The sequence below is a fragment of the Mchenga conophoros genome, linkage group LG23 (assembly GCF_057382185.1).
Source record: "Mchenga conophoros isolate Kocher_MC1m ecotype Shallow Benthic linkage group LG23, M_conophoros_male_GT1.1, whole genome shotgun sequence".
In the NCBI taxonomy this organism is placed as follows: domain Eukaryota; kingdom Metazoa; phylum Chordata; class Actinopteri; order Cichliformes; family Cichlidae; genus Mchenga; species Mchenga conophoros.
The window spans coordinates 31829008-31845753 of NC_140547.1; the positions used below are offsets into that span (position 1 = coordinate 31829008).

The 16746-nt window shown below is 42.4% G+C and overlaps 1 protein-coding gene across 2 annotated transcripts in view; it reads right to left on the reverse strand.

Moving 5' to 3' along the window:
* LOC146547629 (fidgetin-like) overlaps positions 1-16432 on the reverse strand; it is a 32271-nt gene extending 15839 nt beyond the window's left edge. Inside the window, exons 1-2 of one of the 2 annotated variants that reach the window (XM_085265521.1) lie at positions 16177-16432; positions 15306-15336 (exon numbers count right to left, since the gene is read on the reverse strand). In XM_085265521.1, the coding sequence (XP_085121647.1) occupies positions 15306-15336; positions 16177-16377 (232 nt within the window). In that variant the 5' untranslated portion in view covers positions 16378-16432. The other variant, XM_085265522.1, reaches the window with a different exon arrangement.
* Positions 16433-16746: the final 314 nt, after the last annotated feature.

Here is a 16746-nt window from a genome sequence, read left to right on the forward strand (position 1 = left end):
GAGACAAATATTTGAGAACATGTGTATACAGATTTACGAACGTTAAATTTCTTCCTCTCTGCCTACTCGAACAGAAACTCAGGCTTCCTTGGGACACAGACTACCTCCGCACCAGCACAACGCTGCTCATCTCATATGAGCAGATTCAGGTCCTGTCTGTTCAAGTCAGAGCAGTCTGCCAGCAGTTTGTCTCAAAGTGAGGGCATCCAGTCAGCTTCAGCAGCTGAATATCAAGCTGCCTGCCGCCACGTCTCCTTGCGCTCAACTGACACAGTCGATAGCTCTGCATTATTCATGGGGACGGCGGGGGCCGATGAGATGGCCTCTCACTGAGGGCTGGATTTCAACAGTTCCAAACTTTACACGGGCTGGCGGACGCGTGACACCTTCAACAACTGCTTATCGTCAGCGAAAATGACAACCTAAGGCACAGGGAAGGGCACGGACTTTAAAGGGGAGGCTCGGGGAGGAATTTGTCAGAGGCGCATCTGTAGGTTTTGAACGAGGCTCGAAGACTGACACCATGGTTTTAATGTGACCCTTTCACAACTGACTGATGTGCCATTTAAATAACAGGCAGTGGAGCAAAAATAGCCCCTCTCTAAGAAAATAAAGTACATACGACTTTCTTGTCAGCTCTTCTTGTTTGCTATCAAGTCAATAAACACAGATCACAAAGCTAACATGAAACCCCGAGTATCTTTTAGCGATAATAAAAAAGAAAACAAATCATAATTTGAAATGTTGCTCAGCTACGTTTGCTTATTTCCATTACACAGACTCAAAACATCAATTAGCTAAACTGCGTCCGTTCAAAAAAGGAGGAGGGGAAAAAAAAGAACAAGTTAGGGAAAAAAAGAGAGACTGTTATTTGGAGTAAATCAAACACGACGCAAAGAGAACCAAAGGCAATAAAGAACGTCAGGCTGCTTGATATCAGATCTCGGAGGAGAAATTTGATGGGCACCGATGAGCAGAAGGCATCTCGGGAGGATTGGACAAGGGAGAGATTTAATGTGATCATAGGGGACGCTCATCTTTCAGGGAACGGGGTAATAATGAGCAATCAATAACATCCCTAACAGAGTTAGAGCGAGTGGCTGACAGCAGATGTAAGGCTCCGGCTAACAGGCTACGTCTGATCTCACATTACCACACTGGATCTGAGTTTAACACACACACAGGCGTGCAAAGTGTGTATAAATGCACAGACAGCATATGGATACCCCACCCCTCCACCCCCCACACACACCTACACACACTCTGTACTTCTTACACACTGACACATGCACACAGCGCACAATCTCCTTAGGTGACATCCAGCAGCAACGTGTCACTGTCTATCGATCAAGAGCTGTAATCACATTCACGGGTGATGAACACAGTTCGGTATTGTGAACACGGGCTTCTGTTTATCCGGTGACTGCAGATTTCACGGCCTAAAATGACAACCAGGATATAAAAAGTACCCAGTAAATAAAGCTCAATGTCCTGCTCACTGCTGTTTCCACCACTTAGACTTAGCTATCATGTAGACTCAGTTTGAATAGCTAGAAGTGACTTGACTAACACGTTACAAAAAAGCATTTCAGCATGGCTTAAGATTAAATGTTCAACAATCCCAGGGTTTCCTCCAGAAATATTAATTTAACTGTGAAAAGTGTTATAGGAGAGCTTATTTTCCACTTTAGAGGAGGACACACCAGTGAGCCATTATTCACATGCAGCAATGCATGCATAAACTACCCCACTGTTATCTGCAATTATTTGATACAAGTGGACAGATAATGGTTAAAAAGTTAAAGATAAGGTAGTAGACTAAAAAAATATATCCCCTAATTTAATAACTGTAGCTATTTTATCCAGAGATTCAGCATCACAGAGGTCTAGAAAAATACTTAAGAGTCAAGAAAATGGCTAGAATAATAAAATGCCTAATCTTCTGTTAATCAAAGCATTTTAGCTGGAAATATTTTCTTTTGATTAATTTGATTAATCCTTTTATGCTAAGATCTGGCCGACAGTTGATGTATTTAAGCCGCACTGAAACAAAAGTCAAATCTACTTGTACATTTAGATCATCACAGAACAATGCTGCTGATGTAACTGGCAAATAAATTACCACTAATTTAACACAATACATGTTTACAAAAGAAACATAGCATTAAGGTTAGCTTCTATAGTTACGCTCATTTCTTATAGCCTGACTCAAGGAGCCAAAAGATGATTAAAGAATGCGTTCTCAATGACCCTGAAGCTGTGAACCAAAACACCAAATACTATTTTCTCTGCCTATTTTGGAGTGACAAAGACCAGGGCCTTGATAACAGTTTGGATGTGCACGTTTGCATGCGATTTCACATATTTGTGACATAGCATGTCTCACAGTGGCAAAGCAGTTTTAGAAAATCAATTATTTTCTTCTTCCCATATTACTGTGCCGCTTCGCTGTCAGAACCTTTTCATGAGCATTTTCTGCTCCCTAAAAGCAGAGTCGGACGACGAGGAGGAGAGAGAAAAGGGCACGAGGTATTTATTGAGGAGATGAGTTGGGACACAAGATAAGGAGTGACTCTGCTGGTCTGTTCGAAGACGAATGTCATTCCACCACTGAGGTCCCATGAGGGACATGAGTCAAGGCTGAGGAACGAAGAGGCTGACAGAGGAGCCAGAAATTCAGGCTGTGATATTTCCATTTTTGAAAGTTACGATATTTGTTACTGGAAGACAAAGCCAGTACGGCGGCACCATATAACATCTGAATTCTGCTTTTACACTCATTTCTTCTTCACCTTGAGTTCTCTGCTCCGAACATCCTCCCTGCACGCTTTCGTTGAAAAAGCTGATTGACACCAAGCCTATAGGGAGCTGCATTTTGTAAACAGTATCATGTCGTTGCAGATGCTCCAGCTTTTGTTAACAACTTGTACTAACAGCTGACCAGATGTGTCCGAGGGTTGCAGCGTCTCCTAGCAACAGTAAAATGTTCTGGCAGAACGGGCAAATCTGAAAGCACAAAACAGATTTCTATACTGTGTCTGTCCTTTACTGGCCAGCAGAACATCAAACAGTGAGGCCACTGGTAATGTAAGTTTAATCTGCACTCATTCACTACCTGTTACACTTTGCTGTCCCTTGCACCCTCCTTAATCAAAGCTATAGCACAGCATCTCATCAGGTTGTTAGTTACTCTGAAGCTCTCAGAAGTTGCTATGGGCCTCTTATCTTATCAGTCAATCTGCAGCAGCGTGCAGGAAATGAGACACACAACAGCAATACTGCCAACAACACTCATCTGTCAACATACACTGGCTCAATTACCATACTGTAGCACAATTCAGGACATGCAGAACAGCAGCCAAGTGGATAAATTGAATTGCTGACGTTATACAAGCTAAGTCATTAGCGTATCTGTCACCGGTGTATCTGTGCAACAGTAAAAGTGGTCAACTTTTTGCCGCCCGGACGTAAATCTGCATTTTTCTAATCATTGGGAGTGTGCATTTGTTTTGATTCGGCATCCTCGTATTACCGACTTGTTTGCAGGCTCTGTCTGCAGACAGAAAAAGGCAGGGGGGAAAATATATATATATAAAGAGGAAGGCGAGCAGATACACAGAGAGAGAAACAAAGCGTGAGACAAACCCATACAGTGATACGGAGAAAAGGGGAGAGAGATACACATGCAGGGAGATAAAGAAGGATGCCTGGTGTATGTACTGCATCCCAAGGGATCACTTACTCAGTATAGACACTTTCATTGGCCAAAACCTCTTCTCTTCACACACACACACACACACACACACACACACACACACACACACACACACACACACACACACACACAATCCCTCCAAGCAATATTCCTGTAAGCACTTGTCCACTGAAAATCACTGCAAGTGAAGTGGAGAAGAGGAAGGAACGGAGGAGGCTGCTAGAATACAGGGAAGTAAAACAAGGAAAAAAAGGGATCAGGAGGAAGCAGGAGGACACCTGGCTGGTGTCCAGGGGAATTAAACAGTCTGTTTACTGCTCTCAGCGCCTCAGCACTGCTATGTTAGCCTAATGGTACGGACATGAAGCCAATTGATTTGTAGACCAATAGACCTCTCCCACAGCACAGGCAGATTACCTAGATCACTGGCTCTGCATCGAGTAGACATCGCTTCTCATTTGCGCCCCACAGGCAGTGGAATGTGAAAAGGGTTTTTGTGTGTCTGTGTGTGGGCATGTTTGTGTATATGTTCGCGTGCACCTGGGATTAGAATGTGTTAATTCGCAAACTCCATACACTTACAACCAGGTGACCCTTATTTCAATTATTTTCCTTCAAATTATGTAAAATCCTTTATGGAGGATTAGCTACATTATATTATTTTCATATATATATATATATATATACATATATATATATAAATATATATACACACATGTGGTTTAGTTCTGTAAAAGAGTTAAAACCGCCACTGATGTGTAAGTGCTCTGAAATTGTTCAACCTGTACAGCAGGTTATGTCCTACAACTAGGGCTGCTCGATTATGGCAAAAATGATAATCACGATTATTTTCACTGAAATTGAGATCTCGATTATTTGACGATATTTATTTAACCCTTTAAGACCTACCATAGAACCAAGTCCGCCAGAGCTTATATTATTTTTTTACATGTTGTAGTGCCATTTGTGGGAGCATTTCAAGTTGCTATACAACTGTTATAGCCCATATTTGAATAATATGTATGCATTAAGTCTACATTAATTGCAAAAAAGTGCAATAAACTACAAAAAAAATTGAAAATCGTTTTTGCTTTTTTTTTTTTTTTACATATATTTCTACTTGGAGAAATTTTCAGAGGCTTATCCCTCAAAACTTTAAATGCAAAAAAGTTGCAAAAAATAGTTTACAACAACAGGAAATTTATTTTGAGTGTCTTCATAGTTTTATTTTGGAGATACACCAATTTTTATATACACTGCAGGAAAAACGAAAAAACAATCCTATGATGCAAATTTGCAAAGAAAACAGCATGTGCATCAAAATAAACTATTTCCAGCACTGCAATTCGAGTTCTAAGCATCCCAGAAACTATTCAGAAAAGTCAAACATGACCAGTATAACCAGCTTATCTTATAACCAGCCCTTTTAAGGCCTACAAGTAAAAAACTACATTTCCGCGAAAATGACGTCACTTCCGGTTTCAGGGAGGAAATGGCCGACATGTGATAGTTCGTGCTGACGTCTGTTTCACTGTGGGAAGTGTTACGAACAGCTGATCGGATCGGCAAAGCGTGTTTCTGGAATATTATGTTTTTGTTCCTGCAAGCGCTTTTTATGCAATTTTTGCAAAGCTTTATGTGGAAGGAAACCGTGACCGAGGACAAGCTGATGGCATAAGATGTAAGTACAACTCCTCCGGTTTCATATGCAAAACAAATTATTGCGCTAGCTTACACGGTTCCGGTTCTACAGGGATTTAAAAATAGTTACACAAAACTGAGCGTGCTGCTCTGACCGGCTTCAATGACTTTAAAAAATAATATAAAATAGTGTGCAACACCACTGAAGTTTTTTTTTTTAAACCTCTCTTTTCAACCAACGGCAGTCACTCTCCTCTCCAAATAACTTCTGCTTAGCTTTCCGAGCTTCCCTCGGGTCCTCTTAATCAGCGGTCTCCAACCTTTTTTGCGCCAAGGACCGGTTTATGCCCGACAATATTTTCACGGACCGGCCTTTAAGGTGTCGCGGATAAATGAGGGAGGGGCTAATAATCGGCTCAGTCATTTTTAATGATCGTTGAAAGCCCAGATCGTAATCGTGATTAAAATTCGATTAATTGAGCAGCCCTACCTACAACTATATGGGATATTACCTGTCATTGTAATTATTAAAGAATGGAAGCTTGAAGACAGGAGACGTGTACCTTCTAACATGTTATGAAAAGAAACTTTGGCCAAAATATTACCTAATCAAGTAATTTTAGTACCTAGGCATTGAACAGGTTTCATAACTGTGGTCAAAAAACCCTGAAATAGTAAGCAAACACACACACACACACTCACACACAAAAAAAGACAATAAATAAATTTAAGCCATGTTCCCACTCACAAGACAAACAGGTCCTCTGGCTGAAAGCCAAGCCACCACCACACTGGGGCTAGAGTTACAAATGTAAAAATGCCTCAATATTATTTCAGGTGCCACCAAATATCCAGTTATTGTGCCATATATGTCTAAGAAAACAATGATTTTTAGGCTTATAGCATCAACACATACACTCAACAACAGGTTAAAAGCTAGCTCCTGAAAAACAGTATGTCTGATAGTGACATGAAAAGAAAAAGAAAGCACTAGTATGCAGAATGTATGGTAGTCTTCTGTTTTTATTGTTCTATGCACAAAGTATAGATAGCAATTAGGTAAACACATCTATAGTTGAAATGCTAAGCTAGCTTAACTGTGTCTTGCTAAAACCATTTTTGCAGCCACAATCAGGGACAATAGAAAACTGAGACATGAGGTTCTGAGACATGAAGCTGCCTCGCCCCGTCATGTATGGTTTACTCAAACCATCCATCTTAACCTTCCTGCCTTCTTGGGACCTTTTTGTGCCACTGCTATGTGTTAAATGGCTGCCATTTCCACTGTGTTCAGTGGAATATAACCAAACTTGCCACAGGATAGTTTTTACCTGTCAATGTTAATATTCCAGTGTGAATTCCTTAAATCAGCCTAAAATGGCTGAGCAGCAGAAATCCCCACACCCATCACCCTGGGGACCATTTTCTGCCCATTGACTTCCATTATAAACGCTATTTTTCAACCCCAAATTATCATCATATGATTTTATTTTTTCTTCTTTTCTTGGATGTCAATGAAGACTCAGGGCCTTGAAGTTTTAATTTTTAAATTGCAAAAAAAATGCAAAAAAAATAATGGCAGGTCAAAATGTATGTTGGTGCCAATCTTTGGTCCATCTAAAGGCCTACTTATAATGACAATCACATATTACTTCAACTGGTTTTTTGTGGAAATATTTAGTTTCGTTTTTTGGTTTTTGGGGCTTATAACACAGGGCGCTCATGTAATAACACTGGGATTTGAAGGGTTAAAACAACGAAAATATAATTAAAACTTTACATGAATATTTCAGGGAGAAGTAGTTTTACAAGGTTGGCTAATTTAAAGTGGACTAAAATATGGATATATGGTCTTTTTATGGCGTGGCTGAGAATGGTCCCTAGGGTGATGGGTGTGAGTTTTTTAAAGGATGGCAGGAGGGTTAAACTGGGAATTTAGAAATCAATGAATAATGTTTCAAAAACTTTTACAAGTGGGTATGAAAATGTCATTGACATAATGATTCCAATCCAATTTAGAGAAGAAAAAAAATATTCCATTGTGATATAAAAGAAAAAAAAAACCTGACTGTGGATTAAAAGTATTTTTTCCCGTGACACTAAACAGATGATGCTTAAGAACTGATAGTACAATTACTGTGGAAGTGTAACATATGGCTCCATGCGTGATGCACATCTGTGGCATCAGCAGTGAATGTGGTTCCAAACTGAATGTAGAAACCCAAACGACAAAAAAACAAAAAACAAAACCTTTCTGTAGGACAATGACAGACCACACACACTTGAAGCTACATTTATCCCTGTGTATGGCCGAATACTAAGAGCAATTCCACATTCTCCACAGTTTTCACTCATGTTACTGTCCCAGTTGATAAGCATGAAAATCCATTTATCTACAAAGGAACTGTATGGTCTGTATTTGACAATGTCTCTTTCATGGTCCCTTGCAGAACCCCTTTTTTTGTTCACAAAGCCACCCAACTGACTCCGCCACATCTGTAATAGACCACACTCATTTGATATAGACATATCAAGCAACTTATTGCAAAAGGTTTTTGCCGTGCATCAAGAGGAGCGGAGCTGGCCGACAGAAGCGGTGATACGCTCTGAACATAAAAGAACAATGGGCGCGGGGCAGATGCAGTTAGACGAGAAAAAGACACAGTGGACACCATACAGGGCTGCACATGTTTGCTGGCATGAATGCATGGACAGAAAACCTAATGGAGACATGCTAAGAGTGACTGTCATTCAGCTTTCTCCTCTGTGTGAGTCATTCTCCTGACTGCTGGGTGTGCAGGAGAACGGGGATCCAGAATTAGGCCTCTGGGGAGGATGAGGAGGAGGAGCCATCAGATTACTGATTAGAGGGTGGGGAAGTGGTGGGATTAAAATGTGCATAGGTATAGACGGTAGCCCGACTAATGCAGCTCACAGCTCAGGAAAGGGCTTCGTCGAGCTTAGCTGTGGGAATTATAGCGTGCTTAATGCACTGACAAAACTGCACAGGTGGAAATGTTGCAAAAAAGAAATACAACTCTCCTGGAGATTCTTATCGTAACACCTTCCTCAATGTTATTCATTGCTGATCTAATCCATATTTGTGTAAATGAGCTGCACGGAGCTTTACAACACAAGGCAGACAGAAAAACCTTTGAGACTTTGGTATTAACAATGATGCTACGTCGTAATCACCCTCTGGCTAATGCAGCTAATGAATGAGAAAACGCTAGCAGGCTAACGGCTCTAATTCTCCTTCACAGGCTATCATGTTGCAGCCCGGAGACAGATCAATACCATTTGCTCAACACACAGGAGGCCTGGGAATCTATAAAAGGGCTTTTATTGAGTAATTAAACACCCATTACTGTCCCGTGCAGCCAAACAATAAATTTGATCAGCCTCTCAGGCACAGATCCAGCCCGTGATTAATACACAGTGCATGCATGACATAAAAGACCGCAATGACATTTTGGCTGTTTTAGACCCTAGAACAAGAGTTTGGTCCTTACAGCGGTTGTTTTCAGGTTCCATGTTATAGTCGCACCTTTGGGAAGCTCAGAGAGCGATTTTGTGCCTGTCCAGCAGCCTGTCTGACCGTCCTGGCCTGTAGTTTGAATCCCACCAGTACCACCAGTTACAGACACACCCTGCTTTTAAAAGTCCCGAAGTGAAATTTTAAACCTCGGTCAGTAACCCTGTAAAGGCAGTAATGTACTTCCAGGTGTTGTTGCTAAACAGATCCTGTAATTTTGAATATTTTAAAACATTTATATTGTGTAGAGGGTTTCATTTTTCCAAGAAAAAAGCAACAATACACACGACTGGTTTGGAAAACACTTGAATTGTCCTATGACTTCTAATGTCTCTACTTATTTATTCACACATTTCAGAGTTACTGAAGGCTGGATACTGTTCTTCTCAACATCCTTTTCGAACACTTGCACAATTGAAAATCCTGTTACAATCCCATCCTTGTTGGAGAATATTTAGCATTGTTGAGCCAACAATATGGCATCTGGGTGATTCTCCTAAATATGAATGGCCCATTCACAGGGCTCAATGGAGTTGCTTGGCAAAGGCCCTTCCTCCCCTCCCTCCTCCATACGCAAAACAATATTCAGCGCAGCAGTCTTGGCACTTTTCCCCGAAATCAACAAAAGAGGAACTTGAAGCTGTCCCTGAAACCCTCAAAGCATTAAGCCTCTGTGAGATGCAAGTACTTGGCACAAGCAAAGCGATTTATCGACAATGGGCAAATCATACAGTGCTTTGTGAGATTTAAGGGATACAATAGCACTCCGTTTCCAAAGCACACATTAGTAAGCATGTCATTGGGACCCCCTGGGGGATTTGAGCAGCCTAGAGGATTGTGTAGTGAAGAGGATAAATATATGTTACTGGGCAAGAAGATGGACCATTGCCAGTGACTCCCTCCCTCACACAGCATACTGTGGATTACAGAGTGAGGAATACATTAATAGAATAATCTTCTGACCACATAAACTAACCCACCAACTGAACCCATTTGGCTTGTTAAGTGTATACATTGGAGTGCATCTAAAATCAATTTACAACCATTTAACAGAGCTCAAGAGGTGCAGATGAGGAGAGATTCTCGCCTCACGCACGCACGTACACATGCATACCGAGGGCTTCTGCCACGATTGACAAAAAAACAACAACAACAACAAAAAAACTTGTTATAAATGTGCAGCGCTTGCAGCCATGCTGAACTCTTAGTGCTAAACAAAACCAACAATGGACAAGCAGACGCCCACTCAAAAGTCAATACCATGCGTGCCTCCTCTTCCTCTTGTATGGTTAATGCATGATGCCAGGTAGGGGAGACAGACGGAGAGTAGGATCTCATTATACGCTGCGTGCTATCATTAGCCATCTACCACATGTGTCCATCCTGCCAGCAGAGTCATACAAGCAACATCCTAATGCTCTCGCCCGCTTCCAGTGGGGAAACTTGGCCACACACACACACACACACACACACACACACACACACAGTGCAAGCATGAAACAACATAATCACACACAATCCTCCTTAGCAGGCCTGAACACACACACACACACACACACACACACACACACACACACACGCACACATGCAGACGTTAAACAATTTCTCAGCGACTGAGCTGCAGATCGTTTCCTTTTTCATGTCACTGGGAAAAAAACCCATATGTACAAGTTTTTGATTGCTGGTCAAACAAAAGACAGTCAACAGTTTCATTTTGAAATTGAAGCTGAGGCAAATTTAGAGCTTGGCATTAGTGTTGATTGTACAGCACTTAAATGCAAATAAATGGGAATGTTAAGAATTATCGTCAAAAGCATGACAACAGTGAAATTTCTGTTTTAACTCATAACTCCGCTAACAAACGCTACTTATTCACAGCAGAAAAAATGAGATACATAAATCTTTTGTGTCTCTTGCTTTGCTTTAAAAAGCCATAAAAAGACTATAAAGTTATCACCTCAAGCTAGACAACATGTGACTCAAATTTTTTTTTCTTCTTCTTTTTTTTTTAACATTTTACAAACCAAACCAGTAAAAAATAAATAGATAAAAAAAACGTAGCAACCCTGCAATAGCCACAGTCACATTTGGAGCTCTTTAGCAATAGAAGTTGTTTTTGCTCTCGCTCCCAGTTTGTGTCCATCTCCCTGAGGCCACAGGCAGCTAAGTGATGCTGTGCCACACGCCCAGCCACTCAACATCCTTTGTGTCCATCCCCTGGCAGCCTTCCAAGCTCACACAGACACCCATACACACATACAAATTCACTCTCGCGCCAAATGAGCCATTGTTCATTAACACGCACGCACACCTCAACCGCCTCAGACAAAAATAAATAGATAAATAGATAAAAATAAAATAAAAATAAGAAGTGCTGCTGACTTACTTTCCATTTGCCAAAGGTGTCCTACTAATCAAGATATTCAAACTGAGTGGCGGATTGGGGGTTTGTGGGGGGGGTTGCAGACGGTCACTATCTGGCCAAGCCTCGCTGTTAGCAAAATCAGATCATCCAGTCAGAGCCGCAAAGGGAGAGCAGCAGCAAGGCATCACAGTCAGCTCCTGTCTTGCTCTTTAGCTGCTGTTTTCTTTGGGCCAGTGCTTTTTCTTTTTCTTTAAAAAACAACAAAAAAAAAGAGGCTCTCGTCGGGGTCCTCCGTCGTCAAACCAAATGAGCGGCAGCCCCTTCGCACACTTTAACAAGACTTCCATGGCAATAACCTAATTAGAAATGGTGCCTTCTCATTTCAAGGCACAATGTAAAGGATAAGCTGTGAGCTGCCATGTCTATTAAAGGTCTAATGGTGTGGAATATTTTTCCTTTTTTTAATAAGTCCTTAGCATATTTAACACTTCCAAACGCAGAATGCTTTAATATCTGCCAGAGAATCCGGGCCACGGGTGGTGGAGATTGCTGGTGAAGAGTAAAGGGAGGTGAACGGAGGTCTGTTTAAAATTCAGAAATAGGGGGATAGCAAAAGAAGGTAGGAGGGAGGAAAAAGTATAAAATAACTGTCGCTTTGATTTGATTAAAACCTATGAAAAACGATGCATTACATAAAATGAGAAACTTCAAACATTTTGTGGGGATTCAGAGTTCAAAGAAATGGAGATAATGCTTTTTAATCCTGGAATTAACATGGAAATGAATTTGACAGGATGTCTTTTAGAGGATGGTGTGCGTGCATGTGTGTGTGTGTGTGTGTTGAGAGGGGGGTAATAAATCTGTAAATTTGGCTACATTGGTCATAGATCAGTTTCTGCTGCATTTATTGCAATTCTTTCCTCATTTGTGTCAAACTTAAATTCATGACTTCACATCTTTTAACGTCTAACTTTTTCTTACATGTTTTTTCCCGTTTTATAATAGCACCAAAACCTGATGAACCACGTCTGGCAGTGTAAAAGCACAATCTTAGCACTGAGCATCACAGGTTACAGCAAGATCTTTGGTAGTAAGCTGTAGGTATTACTCCTCCACTGAGTCAGTCTTATGTGGCTATCCCTTCACTTAAGAACACCCATCAGATTTTGACTGGATAATAACTAGTCAGTACTGAGAAGGAGAGATGCCAGGAAAAGTGAATAGGAATCAGAAGAGTGTGTAAAAAAGGTTGAGTCGCAACACAGGGAAAAGAGGAAAAAAAATAAAATTTATCAAGCGGCAACTGTCAGTCACAAAAAACAAAACCCCCATGTGAAACTATGAAAAAAAAAAAGATGCAGCCAGTGTAGCAGGGAAAAGAGGGGAGGAGGGGGAAACATAGAAAGAGGAAGAGGAGGATAGAGTGGATCACAGTGTCAAGGATTTTAAGGAATTGGCGTCCACTCATCTACGGAGAAACACAGGCAGCGGCCCTACCGACAGCTACCTGCCGTCTCTGAGAAGAGGAACTTGGATCAGCGAGGAGGGGGCTGTCAGCTAGCACGCAGGGAAACACACAAAGACTACACAGCCTCGCTACAGTTAGCTGACACACAGCCCCAGCACTGTCTTCTGGGACAGAGAGAGAGAAGAACGAGGGAGAGAGGGGAAGAGAGAGGGAGGAAATAAGTGGACAAAGAGTGAAATAGATGAGAGAGCAAAGAGACAAGATAGGCTGACGCACTGTCGAGCAAACGCGGAGAAAAGAAGGGGAGCAGGGAGGGGAGGTGGAGAGATGGAAGAGAGCGAAACAGACAGACAGGTCCGAGAGGGATTTGTTCTATTTGCATGCGCCAGGCTCCCATGGGGTCCAGCTCCGCTCAGCAAGCCAAGAGCACAAAAGATAACACTTAACATATTTGCTAAAAGATGACAACCCTGCCTGGATCTCATTTGAAGAGGCCCCTTTGTCAGGATGCTCAGACAGGAGAAATCCACTGATATGGACGTGGCAAGGACCAACAAATGTCTCTCTTTCTTTCCTTCCTTCTCCCTCTGTCTGAAAAGCCCCGGTATTCCCCCCCCCCCAACATGCACATCCCCTTACATCTGGCAGGAGTCCCGCGGGGCAGACTAGATCGCACGCCGGTGGTTGCAGGATGGTAAAACAGCTTTTAATGGTAAACATTACATACTGATAGAAAGTGTCAGGATAATTTATTTATACGGCCCCGCTGGGAGTAGCTTAGCCACCCTCGCAGCACACCGACTCTCTCTGTTCATTTGAAGGAAAAGTCCACATTTAGATAGATAAAGTCAGAGTAAAGGGCTGCCTGTTTGTAAAGCACTTTTTCTGCTATTCCTATTATTTCTCCACACTCTGTCCCTATTAGCTTTACTGTGAGGCCGTTGGAGATGTGAGGCGATACTTTATGTGTATAATGAGGGGGATTATTGCGACTGTCACTGCAACAAGCTCACACAGTGGACGCAGATCTTACGGTGAGGACTGGAGCAAAGGAATAAACAAACCGCTCAGTATCTACATTATTTACAGTAGGCCACACACACACAAATCAACAGCGTGTGTGGCTGTTCCTGCGTTTCCTTCTTGTGCACACACTCTTGCCTTTGGAAAAACTCATGCTACCCATCTCAAACGTCAGAGCCCGCATTTCACACGAGTCTCAAAAACAGCAACAAAGCAAGAACACAAGTGTACGCGAGCGCCCAATAAAAAGAACAGAAAAATCACATCTGCAAATCAGACCCGCACGTCCAAATAAAATCAGTATGGACTAATTTAGGGGAAAAAAGCTGCAGAAACTGTTCAGTTTTAACTGTTCGCTGCTACTTACATGTGCATACCTGCATGCTAATTTGGAACAATGAAACCAGTATCAGGATAACTTCTACATTTTCACCAAAGTGTTAGAACATCAGCACGCGCACGTATAAAGAGAAATAAAGGCGAGACACACGCAGCAGCAGGAGAGAGGAGGTGAGGTGAAGCGAACGACTGCGTGTGTGAGCTCAGAGATCAGAGACGAAAGGTTGAGTTCTCACTAACAGCCACTAGAAAAAAAACAAGACTGTGCAGTTACAGAACTTGGCTGTCATCCATCCTAAAACTCTCGCCTTCAACGTGAACCTTCTTATTGTGCATCGGCACAACAGCAACACGCATGCAGGGCTGTTTTGTTTGCGTGTTTATGTGGCTGAAATTTCAAAACTGAATTTAATTTTGGAGCAAGGTGCTCTCATTGTGTCATCAGCGTTCTTCTATCACGCAGGAAATCCCTCACCTGATTAGAAAAATAATAACTAGCACTGAATGTTTCTTTAGTACAATAACGGAAAAAAGATATGGTGCAACTAAGGGGAAAAAAATCATAAATATGTATTTTTCACTTTGTAAAAATGTGACAGAGGTCTCGCGCACAGTGACTCCAGTCACATCCATTTGTTTCATTAAGTGATCAGTGAATTTCTGAGCACATTATTCTGTCTCAATGATATTTTGAAATGTCAAGGAAAAAAATAATTAGCCTACTCAAACTGCTGTATTTAATCTGCAGCTCTGAGGGTTTTCAAGAACAATATTCCATTACAAATATGTCATTTATTTAATATCTTGAAAAAAATCGAATTAGAGCTGCAAAATTAAGCCATGTGTAATTTAGATGTTGCAGGCTTAGTCACCAAATATTAATTACCAGGTAGTGTGTGTGCTACACAAGGCTGTGTTTGTGTTACAGAAAAAAATAGTTTTTAAAAAATTAAGAGAAGGAAATTAATCCAAACAACACAGCTACAATTTGGACATCCATCTCAAACATGAAGAATTCACTTTTTGAGTCAACACTGAAAACAATCTGAGGTCATCAGCTCCCCCCTACCCCCAACCCCAGCTGCCCAATGTTATTTTAATAGTTTTACATACATAAATACACACACACACACACACACACACACACACACACACACACACACACATATATTTAAGTGAAAAAGTACATAAGTTGATGGAGAAAAAAACATCAACCTACCATAGACGCTGCTGCTGCTGATCATGTCGTGCTGGAACAGAAAGAAGAAGAGAGAGAGGAAGAGGAGGAGAGAGCATTGGAATTAATTTGTGGAAGAAAAGGCGGAAGGAAGGATTCCCTCTCAAAGAAAAAAAAAAGCTTTACAATAGGAGACACTTTCTGGGTGCAACACTGCTCGGATTTCAAGCCGTGTGAGAGGTGGGCCCTGCGAGTCTTTGGAGCAAGCAACTCAATAGGAGAGCCATCTAACCTACATGCATCTCATTAGAAAGTGGAGCCCGAGATGACAGGCAGCAGTGGAGGAGGAGGAGGAGGAAGAGGAGGACGATATCGGAGAAAAATCAACTGGTGCGGATCTGTCATCCGAGTTAAATCCGCTCCTTACGACCACAAATGTCCAGTTTGTGAGATTCATTAATTAACACGTGCCGCGATATCACCGGATCCGCTGACTGCACGCGCAACTTGTTGTAACCGTACCCGCCTCATGGAAGCTAATGGGGAGAGGAAAAAAAAGCCTCCGCGTGTGTGTGTGTGAGTGTGTGTGTGCACCCAAGTTGTGGCTTTTTTCTGTTCGGAGTGCCGCACAGTCGACACACACAAACAGGAAGCCAACGGTGCAGCCTACGTGTCCGTGCCTGTGCGATCCACGCGCGGCGTGGCGCAGGTGCGCTTCACCGACAGATGAATAAATAACCCGTTACGCAGAGGGCATCGCTCGCAAATCGGGAAACTTGTCAGATCACAAACTGCACATGCACTATTCCGAGATGAGCGGCGGGCTGCTCCGAGCTCGTCTCCTCCACACAGACGCGCTGTCTGCTCTGACCGCTCGCTCTAATTGCAGATGCAGCGGATCCCCGTTCCTTACCTTTTTTTCTCTCTCTCTCTCTCTCTCTCTCTGCTCTCCAGTGACAGGTCGACCTCTCACGTGTGTGCGTGTGCGTGTGTGTATGTGTGAGAAAGCGTGTGGGGGGGGGGGGAGCGTTATGGTCGCATCGATCCCTGGGAGGGGTCCTGCTGATGAGCGAGGTGCCGAGGTTAAGCCGGGATGCGTGTGAGCTGAAACCATCCCAAGTTAACGCAGTAGACACTGACCACAGCCACTGCCATGTTGGAATTTCACCAGCGCTGAACAGCTGCTTCTCAGACTGACCAGTACGCTCGCCAACACGCATGCGTCAAAAGGAGGAGGCGGCGGCGAAGCAGGGAGGTGGTGGTGGTGGGGGGTGGAAAAAAAATCCAATTGTTACCCATAAGGTTGTTGTGGGCACTTGATTTGTATGTTAAGTTTGGAAGTAGTGATGGGAGATGAGCCGAAAGAGGCAAACACAGAAAGAGTGAGGACGCCTGCGCTGAAGAAGAGGCGCCTTTTAACAAGTCACTTCCACTCAGCTGTTTTAGGATATGAAAGGTCACACACAGACAGACACACTTTAAG